Below are 21770 nucleotides of genomic sequence, written 5' to 3'. Positions count from 1 at the left end.
CCCCCCCACACACACAAATACATTAGACTTCGGCAAATTTAAAATCTTTTGTGCTGAAAACAAAAGTGAAAAGACAACCCACCAGATGGGAGAAAAAAACTGAAAATCCTATGCCTGATAAGGTTCTAGTATCCACTGCATATAAGGAACTCTACAACTCAGTAATAAAAAGACAAACAACCACATTTAAAAATGGGCAGAGGACTGGCCAAAGATACACAGATGGCCAAAAAGCACATGACAAGATGCTCAACATCATTAGTCATCAGGGAAATGCAAATCAAAACCACACTGAGATCCCAGGTGACACCCACTAGGATGGCTAGAATCAAAAGGCCACATAGTAACAAGTGTTGGTGAAGATGCGTAAGGATCAGAACCCTCACACGCCACTGTAGACACAGCATGGCAGCTCCTCAAATAATTAAACACAGATCTACCATCTGACTCAACAATTCCACTGCCGGTCTATTCCAAGAGAAATGAAAACAAATGTCCACACAGAAACTTGTACATGAATTTCAAAGCAGCACTATTTGTAATAGCCAAAAAGATGTTGAACAACCCAAATGTCCACTGACTGAAGAACAAAAGTTGGTATATCCATACAATGAAATATTATGGTCCAGCCTCAGGAGTGGAGCACGGATATGTTGTACATGGAGGAGCCTGGGAACGCTGTCAGGTTTTACACGACTCCATTTATGTGAAGTGTCCTTAGAGACAGCAGATCAGTGGCTGCCGAGGGCAGGAGGTGAAGGAGGTTGGGAGCGAATGAGGAGTGATTACCAGCAGGTACAAGGTTCTTTTTTGGGGTGATGAAAATGTTCTAACATTAGACAGTGGCGGTGGTTGCACAACTCTGTGGATGGACTAAAATCCCTCCAACTGTATACTTGAAATGGGTAATGGAACCCCTCTAGCTCCCATGCCTTCTCCAGGTGCACCCATCTCCCCAAATCTGCACGTCTTCACCACCTGAAGCTCTCTGAAGAGATCATCTGAATTACCACATAGATGTTTCTTATAAATCATTATATTGCAATTTATATATCAAATTTTGCTGATCCATTCATCCATCAATGGACACTTGAGTTGCTCCCACATTTTAGCTGTTGTGAATAGTGCAGCTAGAATGTGTGCGTACAAGTATCTCAGGACCCTGCTTTCAACCCTTCCAGGCAGATACCCAGAAGTAGAACTGCTGGATCATATGGTGATTCTATTTTTTATTTTTTAAGGAACCTCCATACTGTTTTCCACAGGGGCTGCACCGGTGTGCACTCCCACCAACAGTGTGTGAAGGTGCCTCTTTCTCCACACCCTCGCCAACACTTGCTGGTTTTCTTTTTCTGAGAGCAGCCGTCCTACTTGGTATGAGGTGGGACCTCAGTGTAGTTTGATTTGCATTTCCCTGATGATTAGGGAAGCCGAGCATCTTTTCTTGTGCTTATTGGCCACTTATACATCTGCCTTGGAAAAATATTATTCCAGTCTTTTGTTCATTTTTAATTGGGTTGTTTGTTTTTTTGTCATTGAGTTTTAGAAGCCCTTTCTATAGTCTTTTTTTTTTTTTTTTAAATATTTATTTATTTATTTGACACAGAGAGAGAGCATGAGCAGGGGCAAAGGCAGGGAGAGAGGCAGGCTCCCTGCCGAGCAGGGAGCCTGATGCGGGGCTCGATCCCAGGACCCTGGGATCATGACCCGAGCCGAACTACAGTCTTAATATTAATCCCTAATTGGATAGATGATTTGCACATATTTTCTCCCATTCTATAGGTTGCCTTTTTACTCTGTGGATAGTCTTTTGATGCATAAAACTTTTTGATTTCATAAAGTCTAATTTGCCTTTTTGTTTTTTCCTGTGCCTTTGGTGTCACATCCAAGAAATCACTGCCAAATCCAATGTCATGATGCTTTTCTCCTATGTTTTCTTCTAAGAATTTTATGGTTTTAGGTGTCACATTTAAGTCTTTCATCCATTTTGAGTTAATTTTTATATATGGTGCCAGGTAAGGGTCTAACTTCATTCTTTTGCATGTGGATATCCCATTTCCCCAGAACCATTTGTTGAGAAGACTGTCCTTTCTCCACTGAATGGTCTTGGCACTCTTGCTGAAAATCATTTAACCATATATGTAAGGGTTGTTTCTGGGCTCTCTGCTCTATTCCAGTGGTCTATTTGTCTTTATGCCAATAACACACTGTCTTGATTACTGTACCTTTGCAGTTATTTTTGAAATCTGAAAGTGTGAGTCCTCTAGTATTGTTCTTGAGATTGTTTTGACTTTTTGGGGTCCCTCAATATTCCATATGAATTTTAGGACTGGTTTTTCTATTTCTGCAAAAAAACCAGAAGGATTTTGATAGGGATTCCATTAAATCTGAGATTGCTTTGGGTAATATTGACATTTAACAATACTGAGTCTTTCAGTCCATGAACATGGGATGTCTTCTTTTTTTTTTTTTTTTTAAGATTTTGTTTATTTATTTATTTGACAGAGAGAGAGAAACAGCATGAGAGGGGATAGGGTCAGAGGGAGAAGCAGGCTCCCCGCTGAGCCGGGAGCCCGATGTGGGACTCGATCCCAGGACTCCGGGATCATGACCTGAGCCGAAGGCAGTCGCTTAACCAACTGAGCCACCCAGGCGCCCGGATGTCTTCCCATTTACTTATGTCTTCAATTTCTTTCACCAGTGTTTTGTAGTTTTCATTGTATAAGTCTTTTACCTCCTTGGTTAATTACTAAGTATTTATGCTTTTCATATTATCATAAATAGAACTGTTTTTGTAATTTCCTGAGTGCCCTGCAAACTGCTCTTGGTCGCATTGATTAAGCTGTTGTGTCATTTCCTACATTAAGAAGCTTGAATCTTGGGGTGCCTGGGGTGGCTTAGTCGGTTGAGCATCCAACTCTTGATTTAGGTTCAGGTCATATTCTCAGAGTCGTGGGATTGAGCCCCGTGTCGGGCTCTGTGCTCAGTGGGGCATCTGCTTGAGATTCTCTCTCTCCTTCTCCCTCTGCCCCTCCCCTCCTACTGTCTCTCTAAATAAATAAATAAATCTAAAAAAAAAGAAGCAGCAGCTTAAATCTCTGCCTTCTAGAGATGTCTGTGAACTCAGCTTCCTGTCCGTGGATCATAGCCTCCAGCCATAGGCATCAGCAGCCTCTACTCTGGCCTGCCTCTGACCCATTGACAGTCCTTTCCCATCACAAAAGCTTGGACTTGGAAAATTGAGACCATGTGGGATTCAACTGCCAGGTCTTCCCCTGTATGCTGGATATACTAAGAGCTGCCTACAGGATCTAACCAGTAAACAGTGACAGCCCAGGTGCAGCCAAACACACAGGTGGGCTTGGAAGCAGCAGGTACCGGAGCAATGTGAGCCCACTGTGAGCACGCTGTGGCCACAAATCACGTGGTTAGCCTCCGTGAGTCTGCAGGTGCCCAGGGTCCCCAAGGAGGGGATACCCTGCCCCAGCCACTGGACAGGCCTCCCACAGCACATTCCGATCTGAAGGTGCACACTAGTCTTCTTCTGTCATGCTTCACTTGAATAGACCCATCCAGGGAGAATTGGGTAAGGAAGGGGCTATAAGCCGTATCACAGGAGGGACGGCCAATGGACCTGAGGGGGATCAGCACAGAGAAGAGGCCCCCAGGGAGGTGGGGTCATGATGCTGCCTTCACACACACAGGACCATCCTGGGAGGGGCTGAGGGTCTGCATGGATCTCAGGGAAAAAGGCATGAGAGGTTCAGCTACTACCATGGAACCTTTAACAGAGCCCTGCGCAGGTGTACTCACACCTGGGGAGGAAGCTCCCCCATCACAGGAAGCAAGCAAGTGCTAGAGGAACACCTGGCAGGAATGACAAAGATTTTGAGCAATCCCACCCAAGGGGACCCCTGGAATTCCAGTGGACACCCTGTTCCAATGCCATAGGTGACTCTCACGGGGCCAGGACAGGACGTGGAGGGCTCCACCCAAGGCCTTTGAGACCCGTTCCATACTGGCCTCCTGTGACTTGGAGGACATTGGAAGACATGGATGGCAACAGCACATTAGCTCTGCTGTGACACACGCTACCACCAGGAGGTAATCCCATGACATAGCCTCTACCACTGGTCGCCAGGGCCACCTCTGCACACGTCTACACTCTGTGGGCAGAGCCTTCTCCCTTCTTATCCCCTCTCCTATGCTCGGCACATCCCTCCCACTACGATGCTTCAGGTTCATCCTGAAAGACCCCGTACTGTGTATCTGCTTCACAAGACGGTCTCAGCATCCCCTTACCTGTTCCATGCTAACACATCTGCTCATGCATCAAGACATCTGCTCTTTCCCTGGCAGTTTTGCAAATATAACTGAAAATACAGCAGCCAGGTTTGTACACATTTGATTCTTACCAAACATGTGGGCACACTGGTACCAACAGGTATGGTGAGAGCAACACGTGCCACCTACCTCATCCCCTCAGTGGACTGGTGGCGGTAGTTGCGGTAGAGCTGGGGGACACCCAGCGTGGCCTCGGTCAGCACAGCCAGGAAGCCCAGGGTCTCCACAAACAAGGCTGAGTCGATGGACAGGTATGTGACGTAGCCCGCCACGCCTGTGAAGGCCAGGACACACTGCACGTAGTCCCCAAAGCTGCTCCAGTGCCAGAAGTGGTGAGGGTCAAAGTCTAGGGCGAGAGGGAGAGAGAAATGTAAACTAGGCATACAGGTCAAGGTCATCATGAGGAGAGAGGATGTGAACTGAGGTGAAGGTCAGCATGAGGAGAGATGAAAACTGAGTTAGGAAGTCAAGGTCGATGTGAGGAGAGAAAGTGAACTGAATGAGGAGGTCAAGGTCAGCATGAGGAGAGAAGGTGAACTGAGTGAGGAGGTCAAGGTCAGCATGAGGAGAGAAGGTGAACTGAGTGAGGAGGTCAAGGTCAATATGCAGAAGATAGATATGGGCTGTGGGGCTCCATATGCTCTCGACAAAGGCACTTGTGAGGGAACCTTGATACAGATATGGATTCAATGTAGAGATGCTAAAATCATTAAATCCACTATAATATAGTGCAGGGACTGTACTGGAGCCTCTGAAATCTCTTTTCTGGGTAGAATCCTCACTCCTTCCCTCCACAACTGCATTAGTTAACCACGTGTCTCCATTTCTTTGGATATAAAAGAGGAATAACATAACCTACCTCCTACGGTTGTTGTAATAGTTACACGAGTTAATCTTATGAACCCTATAAAGTGCCCAGCCCATAATAAGGGCCCAATAAAGGTATGTACTTATCATCACTACACACTTTGTTGATGGAACGTTATCATTTGCTCGACAGATGTGTCCTGTGGAAACCAAACTCTAAGCACTCACAAATCAGCAAACTATATGAAGTTCCTGGGCTTTGGCAGCTAAACAAGGGAGGTCCTGGGGACAGAAGTGGCTTCAGGGAAGGTCAGGAAAATGGGGACAAATACAGAGAGAACATGAGGGGGCATGATGTGCCCCAAGACTGGCCTGGCCCTTAGACTGGCAGGGTCTGGAGCCAGGGCTGCAGGCATGGGCAAGGGGGGGGGGGGGGGGGCTGGCCATCCAGGGGCCGGGAAGTACCCTAAGGGGAATATTCACCCTGCACACATGTGCCTGTCCTCCCAGCCCTGGGCCCTCCCTTCTAGCTCCACTCCCTCACTCCATATGAGAACACAGCCCAAAGTCTGAGCCAGAAAGGGGGAATGCAGGCAGGAGGGCTAGAGGAGGGATGAACACATTCTGCAGGCGTGACACTTCCCACAGCAGGGCAGGGTATGAGCCAGCTGTGCTTCATGAACAAACCCCAGCTGCAACATGGGGTGGCCTGAGTGTGCAGGGGAGCCCGGCACACAGAGCTGGGGGCAAACACTGAGGTATTCCTTACAGAGAACATGTAATCATGAAAGGATACAGCAAGGGGACGAATCTCAGACCTGGCTGAAGTTCCTGCCTTTGTGCCTGAGGAGGGGAGAGAACATGGTCAGAGCTGAGAACTTGGGCCAGGACAGGGATGAGCTGAGGATACCAGGTGAGGGTCCAGGGGGCCTTAGGAAACAAGGCCCAAGGTCAATCTGTCGGAAGCCTTTCTATTTTAGGTTCTCAAGGAGCAAGTCAATTAACAAATGACTAAAAGAAAACCCTTACCAAAAGTTTCTGAGAAAAGACTGAGGCTAAACCCTTACCTTAGCATATACAAAAATTAATTCAAAATGGATCAAAGACCTAAACATGAGAGATAAAACTCTTAGGAGAAAATATAGAGGGAAAAAGCTTCAGGATGTTGAATTTGTCAATGGTTTCTTAGATGTGACAACAAAAGCAAGGCAACAAAAGGAAAAATAGATAAATTGGATGACATCAAAATTTTAAACTTCTGTGTTCCTAGGGAAAAAAAGCTCTTTGACATTATTGGTCTTGGCAACAATTTTTTGGATATGACACCAAAAGTGCAAGCAACCAAAGCAAAAATAAATGATTGGAATTACATCAAACTGAAAGGCATCTGCACAGCAAAAACAACCAGCAAAATGAAAAGGAGACTTACAGAGTGGGAGAAAATATTTGCAAACTGTCACTCTTACTACAGGTTTATATCCAAAATATATATGAAACTCATACAACTCAAAGACAAAAAAAAAAAAAAAGCCAATCCAATTAAAAAATGGTCACAGGACTAGATTAGGTCTTTTTCCAAAGTTGACATACAAACGGCCAACAGACACATGAGAAGATGCTCAACATCACTCATCATCAGGGAAATGCAGATCAAAACCACGATGAGATGTCACCTCATACCTGTCAGAATGGCTAAACTCAAGAGGACAAGAAACAGCAAGTGTTGACAAGGACGTGGAGAAAGAGAACCTTGAGCGCTGTTGGTGGGAATGCAAACGGGTGCAGCCATTATGGAAAACAGCATGGAGGTTCCTCAAAAAATTAAAAATAGAGCTACCACATGATCTAGCAATTCCACTTCTGGAATATAGCCGAAGGAAATGAAATCACTATCTTGAAGTGATATCTGCACCCCATGCTCACTGCAGCATTACTCACAATGGCCAAGACATGGAAACAGCCTAAGTGACCATCGAGAGATGAATGGATAAAGAAAACGTGCTGTATGTATAACACAATGTTCAGCCATTAAAAAGGGGGGTGGGGACAGAAATCATGCCTTTTGTGCCAATACAGATGGATCTTGAGGACGTTATGCTAAGTAAAATCAGTCAGAGAAGGACAAGTACTGTATGTTCTCACTTCTATGTGGAATCTAAAATGACAAACTTACAGAAACAAGAGTAGAATGGTGGTTGCCAGGACTGGGGGTGGGAGAGGTGTCGGGCACCAACTTCCAGCCGTATGATGAATAAGTTCTGGGATCTAATGTACAGAATGGTAACTATAATTAACAGTACTGTATTATACACTTGAAAGTGGCTGGGGCACCTGGCTGGCTCAGTTCATGGAGCGTGCGACTCTTGATCTTGGGCTTGTGAGTTCAGGCCCCACTTTGGGTACAGAGTTTACTTTAAAAAAAAAAGAAAAGAAAGGTGTAAAGAGAGTAGATCTTAAATGTTAAAAAAAAAAAAAAGTAAGGGGCGCCTGGGTGGCTCAGTCGTTGGGCATCTGCCTCTGGCTCAGACCATGATCCCGGGGTCCTGGGATCAAGCCCCGCATCGGGCTCCCTGCTCTGTAGGAAGCCTGCTTCTCCCTCTCCCATTCCCCCTACTTGTGTTCCCTCTCTCGCTGTGTCTCTCTGTCAAATAAATAAATAAAATCTTAGAAAAAAATTTAAAAAAGGGGCACCTGGGTGGCTCAGTCGGTTAAATGGCTGCCTTCGGCTCAGGTCATGATCCCAGGGTCCTGGGATCGAGCCCCGCATCGGGCTCCCTGCTCTGCGGAAAGCCTGCTTCTCCCTCTCCCACTCCCCCTGCTTGTGTTCCCTCTCTCGCTGTCAAATAAATAAATAAAATCTTTAAAAAAAAAAAAGACCTACCCCCCCCAAAAAAAACCATCTGGGGATAAAAATTACAACACCTGAGATGAAAAATATATGGATGGGATTAACATCAGATTAGACAAAGAAGAAAAGACTAGGAAACCTGAAGACAAAGGAAGAGAAGCTGCAAGATACGGTAGAAAAGAGAATTTTTTTAATCAACAGAGCATTAGTAAGCTGTGGGACAACTTCAAAGGGCATATTTGTGTGGTTTGGAGTCCCTGAATTTTGGGGTGGGGGAGGGCAGAAAAAAAGGGCCAAGATTGTTGAAGAAAAGAAGAGCCAAAATTTTCCGAAATTTTACAAAAACTTTAAGTCATAAATATAAGAAGCACAATGGACCCCAAGCACAAGAAACATGAAGAAAACCACATCAGGGCACATCATAATCACACTTCTCAAAACTAGTAATAAAAAGAAAATGAGAAAGGCGGCAAGAAAAAAAGAGAGATTACGTGCAGAGGAACAAAGAGCAGCGACGTCAGGCTGCTCACCAAGGGCAGCCCCGGCGGCATGGGAGCAGCATCTCGAACCGACCAGAAGAAAACCCGTCAGCTTAGAATTTACACCTCGTGAAAGTATCTTCCAACATGAAGGTGGGTGATAAAGACTTTTTTTACATTTCAAAGCTTAAAAAATCCATCACCAGAGACTCGTGCTGCCAGAAATGTTAAAGGAAGTCCTTCAGGAACCAGATGGAAATACGGATCTAACATCTTTGGCTAAGATATGGTAACTAAGTGGGAAAATGTATACGATTTTTTTCTTATAATTTAAATCTCTTTAATAAGAGACTGTCAGACCAAAATAAGAACAAAACAGTAGGGGTTCAGCATATGCAAAGCTGCATGTGCCAAACGATCGATCGATCGCTGAGACAGGAGGGGCGAGCGGACCCAGCCCTGGCACGCACAGGTGGCCGGACGTCCCCTGAGGGCGGACGAGGGGAAAGACGACCACTGTAAACCCCACAGCAAATGCCCATGAATGGATACAGAAAAAGAAAAATTAAAATTAGCAAAGAGAAATCAGAAAGTATTTTGAACTGAATGAAACAAAAAAGCAACATAAAAGCCAAATGCACCACTGTGGAAAGACTCGCAGCCGCCTGCTTAACCCGCGATGTCTGCGCTAGAAGCAAGCGTGCTGGGGGTGAGGGGAAGAACAAGTTAAACGCAAAGTAAAGGGGCACTGGGACGGCTCAGGCAGGGGAGCGTCCGACTCTTGGTTTCGGCTCGGGTCGTGATCTCAGGGTCCTGGGATCAAGCCCCGTGTCAGGCTCTGCGCTCAGCAGGGACTCTGCTTGAGATTCTCTCTCCCTCTGCCCCTCCCACTCACGCTCTTTCTAAAAAAAAATCAATCTTTAAACCCAAAGTAAATAGATAAAAGGAAGTAAGAAGGATAACAGAAATCAATATACAGAAAACAGAAAAAAAGAGAAAATCAATGAAACCAAAGCTAGATCAACCATCTCTAGCCAAGAATGATTAGGAAAAAAGAGAAGCTGTAAATGACTCAAGATGAAATAGATAAAACAAATAAGCATATATCCATCAAGAAGTTGAATGTGAATTAAAAACCTCCCACAAAGATAAGTCCAGGAACAGACAGCTTCACTGGGGAACACTAACAAATATTCGAGGAAGAAATAACAATTCCCCCCAAACTCATCTAGTACATTGAAAAATATGGAGTAATTCCCAACTCATTCCATGAAGCCAGCATTACTCTGACACCAAAACCAAATAAAGGCATTACCAGCAAACCACAGACCAACAGCACGCATGAACACGGATGTAAAAACTCCGAACACGCTGCAGCAAATAAAATCCCACAACATATAAACGGGTTAGTACATCATAACCAAGCAGGGTTTATCCCAGGAGCGCAAGGCTGTGTTAACGTCCATAAATCAATCAATGTAATGCACTATATCATATTAAACTAAAAAAGAGAAACATATGGTCATCTCAATGGATGAAGAAAAAGCATTTGACAAAATTCAACATGCAGTCCTGATTAACAGCTGAAGAATAAAAGGCAACTTCCCCAACCTGAAGAAAAAAGATAACAAAAAACCCTGCGGCTAACCCCATGCTCTTGGTGATGCACTCAATGCTCTTCCCTGGGCTCAGGGACACGGCAAGTGTGCTCGCCGCCTTCTGCTCAACACCACACCAGACGTTCATCATGGCAACTAAGCAAGAGAAAAGAATGAAAGACATCCTGTCTGGGAAGGAAGAAGGAGAGCTATCTCTGTCTGCAGGTGACACGGATCACGATCGTATTTATAAAATACTGAAGGAATCCACTAAAACCCATTAGTTCAGCAAGGTTGCAGACTGTAAGATCAATATACAAAAATCAGCTGCATTTCTACATACTAGCAATGACCAATCAGAAAGTGAAATCAAAAGGCAACACCATGCAGGATACCATCACAGAGTAGGAAACACTTAGGGATAAATCTGACAACGTGCAAGACCAGCACACGGGGAAACTGAGGAAGACACACACAGTGCTCATGTGCCTGAAGTCTCGACGGTTTGTGTAGGAGTTCCCAGACCACCCCCGGGTCCGATGATTTTTCTAGAAGGACTTAATTTCTCCAGCAACAAATTACTGACAACATGTGACATGTTCTCAACCAAGGAAGCTCATTAGAGACTCAAAGCCCAGAGTTTGTATTGGTACCAGGTCATGCAGACACTCTGCCTGGCACGTATCAGAATTCCAGACTTCCAGAAAGGAAGCAGGTGTCCAGCACCTACCACGTCACACCCACAGTCTGGGTACAGAGAGCCACTTTCCCGGTTACAGGAAGGAGGCAAGTCTCCTAAAAATCCCAGATGCCAGCCCGGGGCCAGCTTTGCAAGTGGGGCTTTCTGAGCACCACAGTTACAAGCCCGCTGTGTGAACACTTTCTGAGTAATTATGAAGATGTCGATTTTCCCCAAATCAATCTAAGATTCAAGATGATCCCAATCAAAATCCTAGCATGTTTTTTTGTAGAAACTGACAGGCTGATTCTAAAATTCATACAGAAATGCACAGAATCTAGAACAAAGTAGGAAGACTGACACAACCTGATTCCAAGACTTATTACCAAGCTACAGTCACCATGACAGTGTGGGGCTAGCCCTGGGATGGAGAAATCAAGGCAACAGAACAGAGTCCGTCCCCCACCCCCGCCAGACGCTGATCTTTGATAAGCACACAAAGGCAATTTAGTGGAGAAAAGACAACCTTTGGACAACCATATGCAAAAACAATGTTGTATCCATACCTCACATCATCAACAAAAAGCAACTCAAAATGGATCACAGATCTAAATGTAAAACATAAAAACTACAGTTATACAAAGATTTCTGATATGACATCAAAAACATAACACATAAAAGAACAAATCGATAAAGTGGACTTCATAAAAATTAAAAACTCTGCTTGTCAAAAGATAATTTTAAGGGAATAAAAAGACAAACCACAAACAGGGAGAAAATATTGCCAATCACACACCTGATATACAACCTATATCCAAAATGTTAAAAAACAAACCCTCAAAACTCAGTAAGAAAAATGTCCAAACTGCCAGATTTGGACACTGCACCAATGAAGATACACAGAGGACAGATGGGCACAGGAGAAGGTGCTCAGCATCCTCACTAGTGAGATGAACACCACATACCTCAGATGACTACAAACAAAGAAAGGTCAGACACGGTAGGAGGGTGCGGAACCAGGAACCCGCACGCGGCCGGGGGATGCGCTGTGAACGGCACTCGGAGAGACAGCGCACGCTGTCTGAGGAAGTCGAACACACTTACCATCGGATCCAGGCAGTCCACTCCTACGTATACACTCGGGAAAAGAAAGCATACGTTCTTATGAAGACCTGCACACAAACGTTCAGAGCAGCTTTATCTGTACCAGCCCCGAACTGGAAACGACCCGAATGTCCATCCACCAGCGAACAAGCAAAAACTGTGGTACAGCCGTGTGATGCAATACCACCCCACACCAACACGGAAGGGACCACTGATTCATGCTACAACTCGGACACATGTCAAAACGATTCTGCTGCGTGGAAGAAGCAGACGAAACAGAGGACACACTGTACGATTCCGTTTGCGCCAAAGTCTAGTAAATGCAAATGGACGTGCAGATGGAAAGCGGATTAGTGGGTGCCTGCTGGGGGGAGGCAGGTTGGGGTGGCAGAGGGAACCCGTGGAGGTGACAGGCATGTTCGGGGTCTCAGGTTTCACGGGGGGAGGTTTCACGGTGCACACATCAAAACTTATCTAAACCGCACACTTTAACACGTGCTCACGGCGTGATGATTCTGTCTCAATAACGTTGTGCGGCCCGAAGGGACCAGGGAGTGACGGAGCCACACAGTGGGGAGAAGGGCCCCCCAGTGCTCGGGAGCCACCTCGGGCACCGTCCACACCACCAGACTGCAGGTTCCCGAGCTGTGTCTGGGGTCGACTACACAGGATGGCAGCTGTACCTGAAGCTTCCCCAAAAGCAGACAAGAGCCCCCTCCCAGCTGAGAACCAGGTTGGGGGCCTGACCCCCTCGGGTGGCTGGAGGGACGTGCCTCCCCGTGCAGCGGAGCCCGCGGGCACTCCATCTGGGCGGGCCATCGCCCCCACACACCCCACACGCACCCCATCACGTGAGCTTCCCCACTCTCCTGGTCTGGCCTCGGGAGCTGCCGAGCTCCAGGCCTGCCCCAGAGCCCCGTTCCCACCATGAGGGCACGTCTGCTGCTCTCTCACCACCCCAGGCTCTCAGGAGCCCACACTCCCCAGACCACAGGACAGACACCCATTCCTGTGGGACACAACCCTCGTCAGACCCCCTCGGCTCACACGTTCCTTGTCCTCCCGCGTACTGGGGACCCCATCTTTCCTGTGGGGATATGCTACTTCCGTTTCCTGAGTCTCTGGAGTTATTGGGGGTAGCTCCATGGCCGAATTCACGTCCCCTTTGATAAGGCGGGAGGTCCTCCAAGCGACACAGACCTCTGTGGGGTCCGGGGGGGGGGCACAACACTGTGAAAAGCGTGTCCACAGACCACGCCAACAGGGACACCTGAGCAGAAGCCACATTTGGCCCCTGGCCCCGAGGACACCACACCCACCACCAAACTCCCTGTGCCTGCCTAGCACCCTTCTTCCTATTCTTTCCCGACAAGAAATTCTGGAGGGGAGGCCTCCACTCGTAACTGCCCGTGTCCTTTCCCGGTGCAGGAAGTGACTGTCCCACATGGAGAAGCAGAGAAGCGTTCGCTCCCGGGGTCTGCAGGGGCACATGGACAGAGGGACCCTATGGGACAATCCTCACCAGTGACAAGTCTCTGCAAACAGCACCTGGGCTCTACATCAGCACAGAACACCAAATACTACGGATTCATCCTGGATTCTCCCAAGAATGGATGTTTTTAACCAGGAAAACATCAACACATTAGTGACCTAGCAGTCTCCTGTTAGTAAATTAAGGCTGGATTTCCATAAAGTCCCAATTCTAAACAGAACTGCAGCTCTGAAGGTTTTCACAGAGTCCAGCCCATCCTCAGCTCCTCTGAGTCCAACTTTCCCAGATTTATACCCCCCCCAACAGGACTGCTTTACTTTGCCTGGGGGAGGTCACCACCTAAAGGGAAGAAAGGATCTAACTTCCGTCCACGACAGAAGCAACCCAAGGACAGTAATTTTACCCAAGAATATATGACAAATATTCTTTTGAATGTCATTAAAAAAACAAACAGATCAAGCCTGGAAGAATCCTAAAAATTGCACAAAGGGAAGCGGTGATGAGGAGAGCAGGGTGCTGAGGACTGCACCCCGCGAACCTGTGTACTCTGGCTCAACACCCAGCATTCCTTGCACAGCGCGCACACTCCAACCTGACCTCCCCGCCACCAGCCCAAGGCCAGGACCAGCTTCTCATCACAGCCTCGTGCCCTGCAAACCCACAAACTGCACAGTGGTAAGGAGCCCCACGTGGGCCACAACTGTGGGCACAGGACACAGCCCCGCAGTGCCAAGCCAACAGTCCAGCTGCCACAGCGCCAGCCCCTCCTGGGCTGAAGCTCAGCGAAGTGCAAAGAAGTGGGCATGCACCAGCATGCCAAGCTCTGGAGCTCACAGGCCCCTGGGCCCAGCTCCCCAGTGAGGGACCTGAGGTCAGAGGGGCTCCCTCTAGGTCCCCTCCTCCACTGCCTCTGCCTTCTGGACTCCAGAAGTCAAGCAACCCCCCCACCCCTGGGGACATGTCCTCAGCACCTCCTCAGTGTGATGGCCAGAATCAGGGGACCCCAGAGAGTAGCCCGTTAGGGGTCCCAAGGACTTGGCTGGTCTCCACCACCTGACTCCTCCCCACACCAAGCCAGTCCTGAGGCAGTTATCCTGAGGCCACTGCAGGGAAAAAGACACACATCCAGGTCCCTCTCCTAACACAGCAGTGCCAAGAGAAACTAAACACTAACTTTTAATAACCCACAAAATAAGCATCATTTAGAATTCCTGGGACAGTTGAAAAAGCAATATTCCTTTTGAATATATATGATTTACAATAAAATGACAACCCAATTAAAAAATAGGCAAGGAACCTGAACAGACACTTTTCCAAAGACACACAAATGACCAAGAAGCACATGAAAAGATGCTCAACATCACCAGTCATTAGGGAAATGCAAATCACAACCACACTGAGATCCCACTTCGCAGCTACTATTATGGTGAGCAAAAGGACAATAAAAAGTTGGGTGAGGATGTGGAGAAATTGGGAACTGGATGTGCAGCTAGTAGGGATGCAGAATGGTGCACTTTGGAAAACAGTCTGGAGCGCCTCAACGTTTACGCGGAGTTACTATACGACCAGCGATCCCACTCCCACGTATGTCCCTAAAGAACTGAAAACATATGTCATATAAAAACTTGTACATGAATATTCACAGCTATATTATTCATGAAGGTAGAAACATTCCAAATGCCCATCGATGGATGAAGGGATAAGCAAAACGTGGCATATCCATATCATGGAGGATCATGTGGCCTTGGAAAGGAATAAGGCACTGACGGCCACTACGGCACAGATAAATCTGGAAAACACTATGCTGAGTGGAAGAAGCCACACACTGATTACTCCCTTATGGAAATGTCCAGAATAGGCAAAGCCAGAGACAGAACATAGGCAAGTCGCTTCCCAGGGTTGGGGTAATGGAGAAACTGGGAGGTATAGGGTTTCTTTTTGGGGGGATGGAAATGTTCTGTAATTAAACATTTTTTAATGTAAATAATCTCTACACCTAACATGGGGCTTGAACTCATGACCCCAAGAGTCTCATGCTCTTCTGACTAAGCCAGCAAGGCGCCCCAAGAAATAAATGTTCTGTAATTGGATAGTGGTGATGATTATACAACATTGTGAATATACTAAAAACCACTGAACTATATAAGGAGATTAAAATGGTGAATTTGATGCAAATTTTATCTCAAAAAGATATCAAGGATAAATTTTATGGTATGTGAATTTCACCTCAAAAAACAAATTTAATATGTAATACAACAAAATAGTTTCAATGTATATGATGTTTTACAGAGAGAGATACAGACATAAATACCCACTTTAATAAGTCTACTTTCTAATGATGAAGTTAAAAATGCTTCTCTTAAACTTCAAGTATAAGGTGCTGTCATTTCTTTCCTGGGCAATTTAAAATAAATCCAGCAACCCACCCACCCATCATCTGTATTTGATACGCTGCATTAAATTAAGCAGTAGGGAGGGGCGCCTGGGTGGCTCAGTTGGTTAAGCCGCTGCCTTCAGCTCAGGTCATGATTCCGGGGTCCTGGGATCGAGCCGCACGTCGGGCTCCTTGCTCAGCGGGGAGCCTGCTTCTCCCTCTCCCACTCCCCCTGCTTGTGATCTCTCTCTCTCTCTCTCTCTCTGTGTCAAATAAATAAATAAAATCTTAAAAAAAAAAGAAGTATTAAATAAAGCAGTAGGGAAAGAAAAGTGGGAATTATATATGGAAAAATGTCAGCTGAGGATAATACTGGATAAATACAGAAGGCATGAAATGAGATTTGCAGTTTAGTCAGAAAAAGGCCACAGAAGATGCTTAATAAAAAGTACAGATTTCTGATCTGCGTCAGATAGAAACAAACTTCTTCTATGCTTCTGAGAGATTCCTATGTCAGAAGATTTTTCATTAAATATTTTTAAAATAAACTAGGAGACCAGAGAGTCTGGCTTCCCTCCCAGAAACACTGGCGCTATACCCAGGCATGGGGAGGGGACCCCCACTCCTCAGGAGCGCCTGGGTGACACCTGCCCCCCCAGGCAGTGCCCCGGAGAGGTGCAGCTGGGTGTGTAAGGAGGTGACGCTCCAGGAACAGAAGGGTGAGGACACAGGAGGGATGCCCGAGGTTAGCTACAGTGTCAACCGAACTTGCATCTCCTCAGTATTTTCACAACCCGCCCACCAAACTCAGAGGTGGTGTGTTTTCTAGACAAGACTTGAAAATGAGGGCGCCTGGGTGGCTCAGTCGTTAAGCGTCTGCCTTCGGCTCAGGTCATGGTCCCAGCGTCCTGGGATCGAGCCCCACATCGGGCTCCCTGCTCCGCGGGAAGCCTGCTTCTCCCTCTCCCACTCCCCCTGCTTGTGTTCCCTTCTCTCGCTGTCTCTCTCTCTGTCAAATAAATAAATAAAATCTTTAAAAAAAAAAAAAAAAAAGACTTGAAAACGAGGCATTTAGTCCTGAACAGATGTTTCCAGCACTGGGGGGGGAATGACCAGACCCTTCCCGGCCACTTTCAGCTCTTCCTGCTCTTTATCGCCTCTTACAGGAGAACGGGCCGCTACGAGCAATCCCTCAGCCTCCTCATCACTTACACCCCGAAGTCCCTGCTTGGCACTGGCTTCCCTGGATCTGAAAACTCCTTCCGCTGCCAGCAGCCCCCCAAGACCTCATACTCAGTCCACTGCCTCTTGGATTAAGAAGCGATTTTACCATCTGGGGAATGTGCACAGGGAATCTGCACCAGGAGACTGTCCCCCAGTGGGCAAGAAAGACCCAATTTCTGATCAGATGGCACTTTTATGCTCCAAAGGGTCTATAAGAGATTTGGTCCTTCTAAGAGGATGCTGAGCAGCCGCATGTGAAAAGAGCAGGGACTTTGAGGGAGTTTATGAGTCAGGAGCAGCAAGAACATCATAATGCTGGCTTCAGACCTGAACACACAGCTGCACCCCCAGTCGGGCACTCAGCCTGGGAGACGGGGGAACAGAGCCCGAAGGGGCCACGAGGACACTAGGGCACCCCACCTGCAAAACAGGTCTGTATGCTGAGTGGTAAACCTTCTCCTTAACTGTCTAGCTTCACCCCCACCCCACATCCCCCATAAACTACATGCTTCAGCCACTCCAGACCACCTCCCCATCCTCACCCAGGCAGCCCCTCCCCAAAGGCCAGCTCAGACCTGAGCCCCCACCACCACCTGTCTCCCCACTCCTCTCTTCCCTTCCCCCGACCCCAGCCCTCTCTCTGCCCCCCAATCCCTTCTCTGTCCCCTGGTCCCGTCCCTCTCTGTCCCCCAGCCACCCCATCCCCAGCAAGCCCTGTCCCCCAGACCCCCTCTGTCTCCCAGCCCCCTCTCTGTCCCCCAACCCCCTCTCTCTGAGGCAGGAGGTCAGGTTAGAGAAGGGTTCTCCGGGACTGACCCTAACCACCATCCAGCAAGCATGGCGAAGGCACAGAGCTATTTTCTGAGGGCTCTGGAATCAGGGCCAGTTCTGTCCGACTGAAGGAACAGACCCCTCCAAAGCTCAGATGGTCACATGGACGATGGAAGCACACTGGCAGAGGTAACCAGCACTGGCCCAGAGTCACTGCAGGAACCTGCCCTGTGAGGTGGCCGCTCCCACCGCTGAGGATCTAAAAGGTAGAAGGAAACCCCTAGGCTCCTTTTTCCTTCTGCTGACTCTTGAACCCATGAGGTTTTCCAAACAGCAAACTCCAGTCCTTTCTACTGTCTTCCTAACCCCTTCCTCACAGGGAAGTCCTGTTCACCTGTGCCCTCTCCTCACCATAGACTCCGCAGACCCACAGACATGGCCATGCCCCCAAGGGACAGCCAGGGTCCCCCCGAGCCAGCCCCACGTGAACAGGTGGTCTGGGAAGGAGCCCCTGCTGCTGGGGTCATGGCCAGTCCCTTACAGGTGTTGACCCCATGCCCCTCCATGCCCCATCAGATGGGGTACCCCCTTTCTCAAGGGAGAGAGGGGGCCCCACACACACCATGGTGTCATCTGGGGATCATCACTGACCACCTTCGTTCTAAAGGACAAACAGGCCACGCAGCAGGGCTGACTATGCCTGATGCCCCTTGGGGTGCCGAGACCCAGGACGGCCTCATGCCCACGAGGGCTCTCAATCATCCCACTGGCCGACCAGGGGCTGGGCCGCACCTGGTGACCTGCAGCCCCCTTGCCCCACCTCTCTCGGCTGGAGCCCCTCACGTCTCTCCCTGTGCCCAGGAGGCACATCGGTAGATGCCTCCCTCTTCAGAGAGCTCTGTATGTCAGCACCCAGCCCATCAGCCCAATGCTGGGGGTACTGAGAGCCCCGGCTGGACGCGAGGCACAAGATGTGAACCCAGACCATCGTGCAGTGCTGCCTCCGCAAGTCCAAGGATGGGACACTGCGGCTTGGAGCCCGCTGGACAGCGCCACCACCCAGCTGTGGGGGCCTCCCTGAGCCTCAGGCTGACGGTGCCCACGCCGCCCCCGCAGCCCCGTGCAGGTCAGCCGTGGGAGCAGACCAAGCGCAGCCGACCCAGGCCTCATGGTGAACTGTGGGTTCGCGCCCACACACCTGCCTCTCCGAGCAGACGCGCACACGGGCACTCAGCTACCAGGCAGCAGGCCGGCCCACCATCCGGGGGCCCCTGGGCGCTGGGCGGGCGCAGCGCAGGCGGATGTCCCTTACCACAGGGTCCAGAGGGTCCCAGACAAGGATGAGGAGGGCGGTCCGTGCCTGAGCCTCTGCAGGGAAGACGGCCACTGTCCAGGCTGTAAGTCTTCCTGCCTGGGGCCTTCCGGCCCACCACGTGGGAATTACAGTCCCTCACACTGGACAGGACCCCAAGAACCTCGAATCCCAACTCTTCACTGGCAGATAAGAAAGAGGAGCCGCCCTGATGCTTTTCTTAACGAGTGAACGCCAGCACTCTCACGCAGATACCCCAAATATACCTGCAGGGAATCTTCAAGCCGCGCCCCTGGCTTGGCGCTTCCCGGGTCTCCACTCCCCAAGAGGGGACCGGGTCACACGTGAGGAGCAGGCACTCCCAGTGCGCTCCCAGGTCACTACCCTCAAAGAGCATGCCCACCTAAAATGGCGCATTTTGTTGTAGATAAACTGTATGTCCATACAGCTGTTTTTTAAAAACAGTCCCAGGGTGCCTGGGGGGGCGCAGTCGGTCAGCTCAGGTCATGATCTCAGGGTAGTGGGATCGAGCCCCCTGTATGGGGCTCCACACTCAGCAGGGAGTCTGCTGGAGATTCTCTCTCCCCCTGCCCTTGCACCCGCGTGTTCTCTCTCTCAAATAAATAAATCTTTAAAAAAAAAAAGACAGCCTCCCTCAATCTCCATGTACTAACTTCTTCATACTCTCAGATCATGAAGTCACATTTCAAAGACAAAAGGTGTTTGTTGGCAACTGCCATGGAGAGTTCCAGACCAATCTGGGGGAGACGGCAGGACCCCCCCGAGCCCCACCCCCGGGGAAGGGGGAGACGGCAGGACCCCCCCAGCTCCGCCGCCCCGGCGCAGGGGGAGACAGCAGGACACCCCCAGCCCAGGCCCCCCTGGGGCGGGGGGAGACGGCGGCCTCCGAAGGGCTGAGGGACTCGAAGGCCCTGTTGTTGTCACAGGGTTCTGCTGACTTGCTTTCACTTGGCATCTCTTTGTGGGGAGCTGAGGAAGGCGAGGTGCCCCCCGGGGGGCCTGCACACCTCTCCACACACCCCTCGGGCCTCGTGGGGCTGCAGAGGGCCTGGCCGGGCAGAGAGCGAGGCCGAGTCCAGCCCCAGCTCTGCCCCAGCCGCTGCGGGGGGAATGGCAGCCCCCCAGCTCGGGAGCCTGACCCCTAGATCAGCGGCGGCAGGTGGCCGCTAAAAAGGACCAGTCCACGTTCCACCCCAGGAGCAAGAGCAACGGAGACCCTGGCCCTCCCCGAGGGGGAGACCCTGAACCTCACAGGTCACTTGCTGGCTGGTGCATCCTTATCAGGGCTACACTGCAGACCCCATTAAGGATGCAACAGTTACGTAACCTGGGGCGGTTTCTGCTCCTGCAAGTTACACCCAACTCCCAGCCCTCGAAGCCCGCGAGCACCCCCGTGTGGCCCATTCCCGCCAGTTCAGGCCAAGTCCTTCCTGCTGGAAAGAAGCTGCCAGAGAATGTGGCCCATGGTCCAGGCCGGCGCCCTGCAGGCGGAGGGCGGAGGGCCGGCTGTGTTCCCTCCCCCTGTGGCCACAATGACAACCAGAAGCTGCTGGAGAAAGCAGGGTGAACCCCGTGGCTCACCACACAGCCACGGGCTCTCCACGTGCCAAGAAGCACAGAGAGTGCCGGGGACCACGGCTGTCCCGGCCCCGCAGAAGCTGCCAGTGCTGGACCGCAGCTCCTGGCCTCTGCCAGCCCTGCCCCCAGGCCCCCAGAAGCCGGGGGGGAAGCTGTGAACTGAGGGCTGCCCTCCAGAAGATGGAGGGGCTCAGGGTCCACGACGCACACAGTGCCAAGTGACGTGGGCACAGCCAGGGCCGAGCTGTCGGATGAGCTGGGGCTGTGTCAGGATTAGGCCTGCTAGCTCTGTCCTGCGGGACGGGAGCCCCAGACTCCACGTGGCAGGCAGCCCCTGCTGAGGCCCGGCCACTCCCCAGGTTCCAAGAGGGCTTCCTACAGCACCACGGCGACATCATGCCTCATGTGGTGGCCATGTGGTGGCCACGGCCAGAGCGTCAGCAACAGGACCAAACAGCTGTGAGCAGAGAGGGAGGCCCCACCCCTGCACCGGAAGCCGGGCACCCCGCCGGCCTCTGTCACACTGCGGCCCCTCACGCTGCCTGTCCCAGTGGGCGCCCCCGCCACCTGGGCCGACAGCCCCTCATCCCGCACGCGGGCTTGGGCTCCTGCAGCGCAGCTTCTGCCCCAGGTGTGGGGGCCAAGTAGGGGCAGCAAGCCTAACATCTGGTGGTCAGCCCCAGGCCCCACGGCTGACAGGTTGGCTGGGAGGCTCAGATGCTCCCACAGGCTGAGGTCCTCATGGGAGAAGACGGGGGGAGAGGGGGACACGGCCTGGCCTGTGGTGAGAGTCTACCCATCGGAGGGCCCAGCCTGCCTCTTACTGCTGAGTGGCTTCCTGCCCAACGACCCAGCCTCTCTGTGCCTGTCTCCGTACCTATAAAATGGGGGGAATCTCAGTACGCTCCACATGGGCCAGCATGCAAATTAACTAATTTCATGTAAAAGACTTAAAACAGCGTGTAGCACGTACTGAGCACTCAGCGACAGCTATGTCAACCGAACGAAATCCATGTGGCTAGGGGAGCACGTCCATCTGCTCCCTGCCCACCCCATAGCTGGACTCCACACGTTAGCTCCATCAGTGACAGTCTCGCCGTGCTGCTTCCTAAGAAGCCCACCAGCCCCCGAGCCCAGCA

The 21770-nt window shown here is 50.0% G+C and overlaps 1 protein-coding gene across 3 annotated transcripts in view; it reads right to left on the bottom strand.

Moving 5' to 3' along the window:
* Positions 1 to 21770, bottom strand: part of SLC66A2 (solute carrier family 66 member 2) — a 57685-nt gene that overhangs the window by 11502 nt on the left and 24413 nt on the right. For all 3 annotated transcript variants that reach the window (XM_032422717.1, XM_032422719.1, XM_032422718.1), the window contains one exon: positions 4474 to 4690. In XM_032422717.1, coding sequence (XP_032278608.1) covers positions 4474 to 4690 — 217 coding nt within the window. The remainder of the gene's footprint in view (positions 1 to 4473; positions 4691 to 21770) is intronic.

Source organism: Phoca vitulina, unplaced genomic scaffold, assembly GCF_004348235.1.
Source record: "Phoca vitulina isolate PV1807 unplaced genomic scaffold, GSC_HSeal_1.0 scaffold27, whole genome shotgun sequence".
Lineage (NCBI taxonomy): Eukaryota > Metazoa > Chordata > Mammalia > Carnivora > Phocidae > Phoca > Phoca vitulina.
The sequence above is the reverse complement of the archived record's forward strand: the minus strand, read 5'-3'. Positions and strand labels throughout refer to the sequence as shown.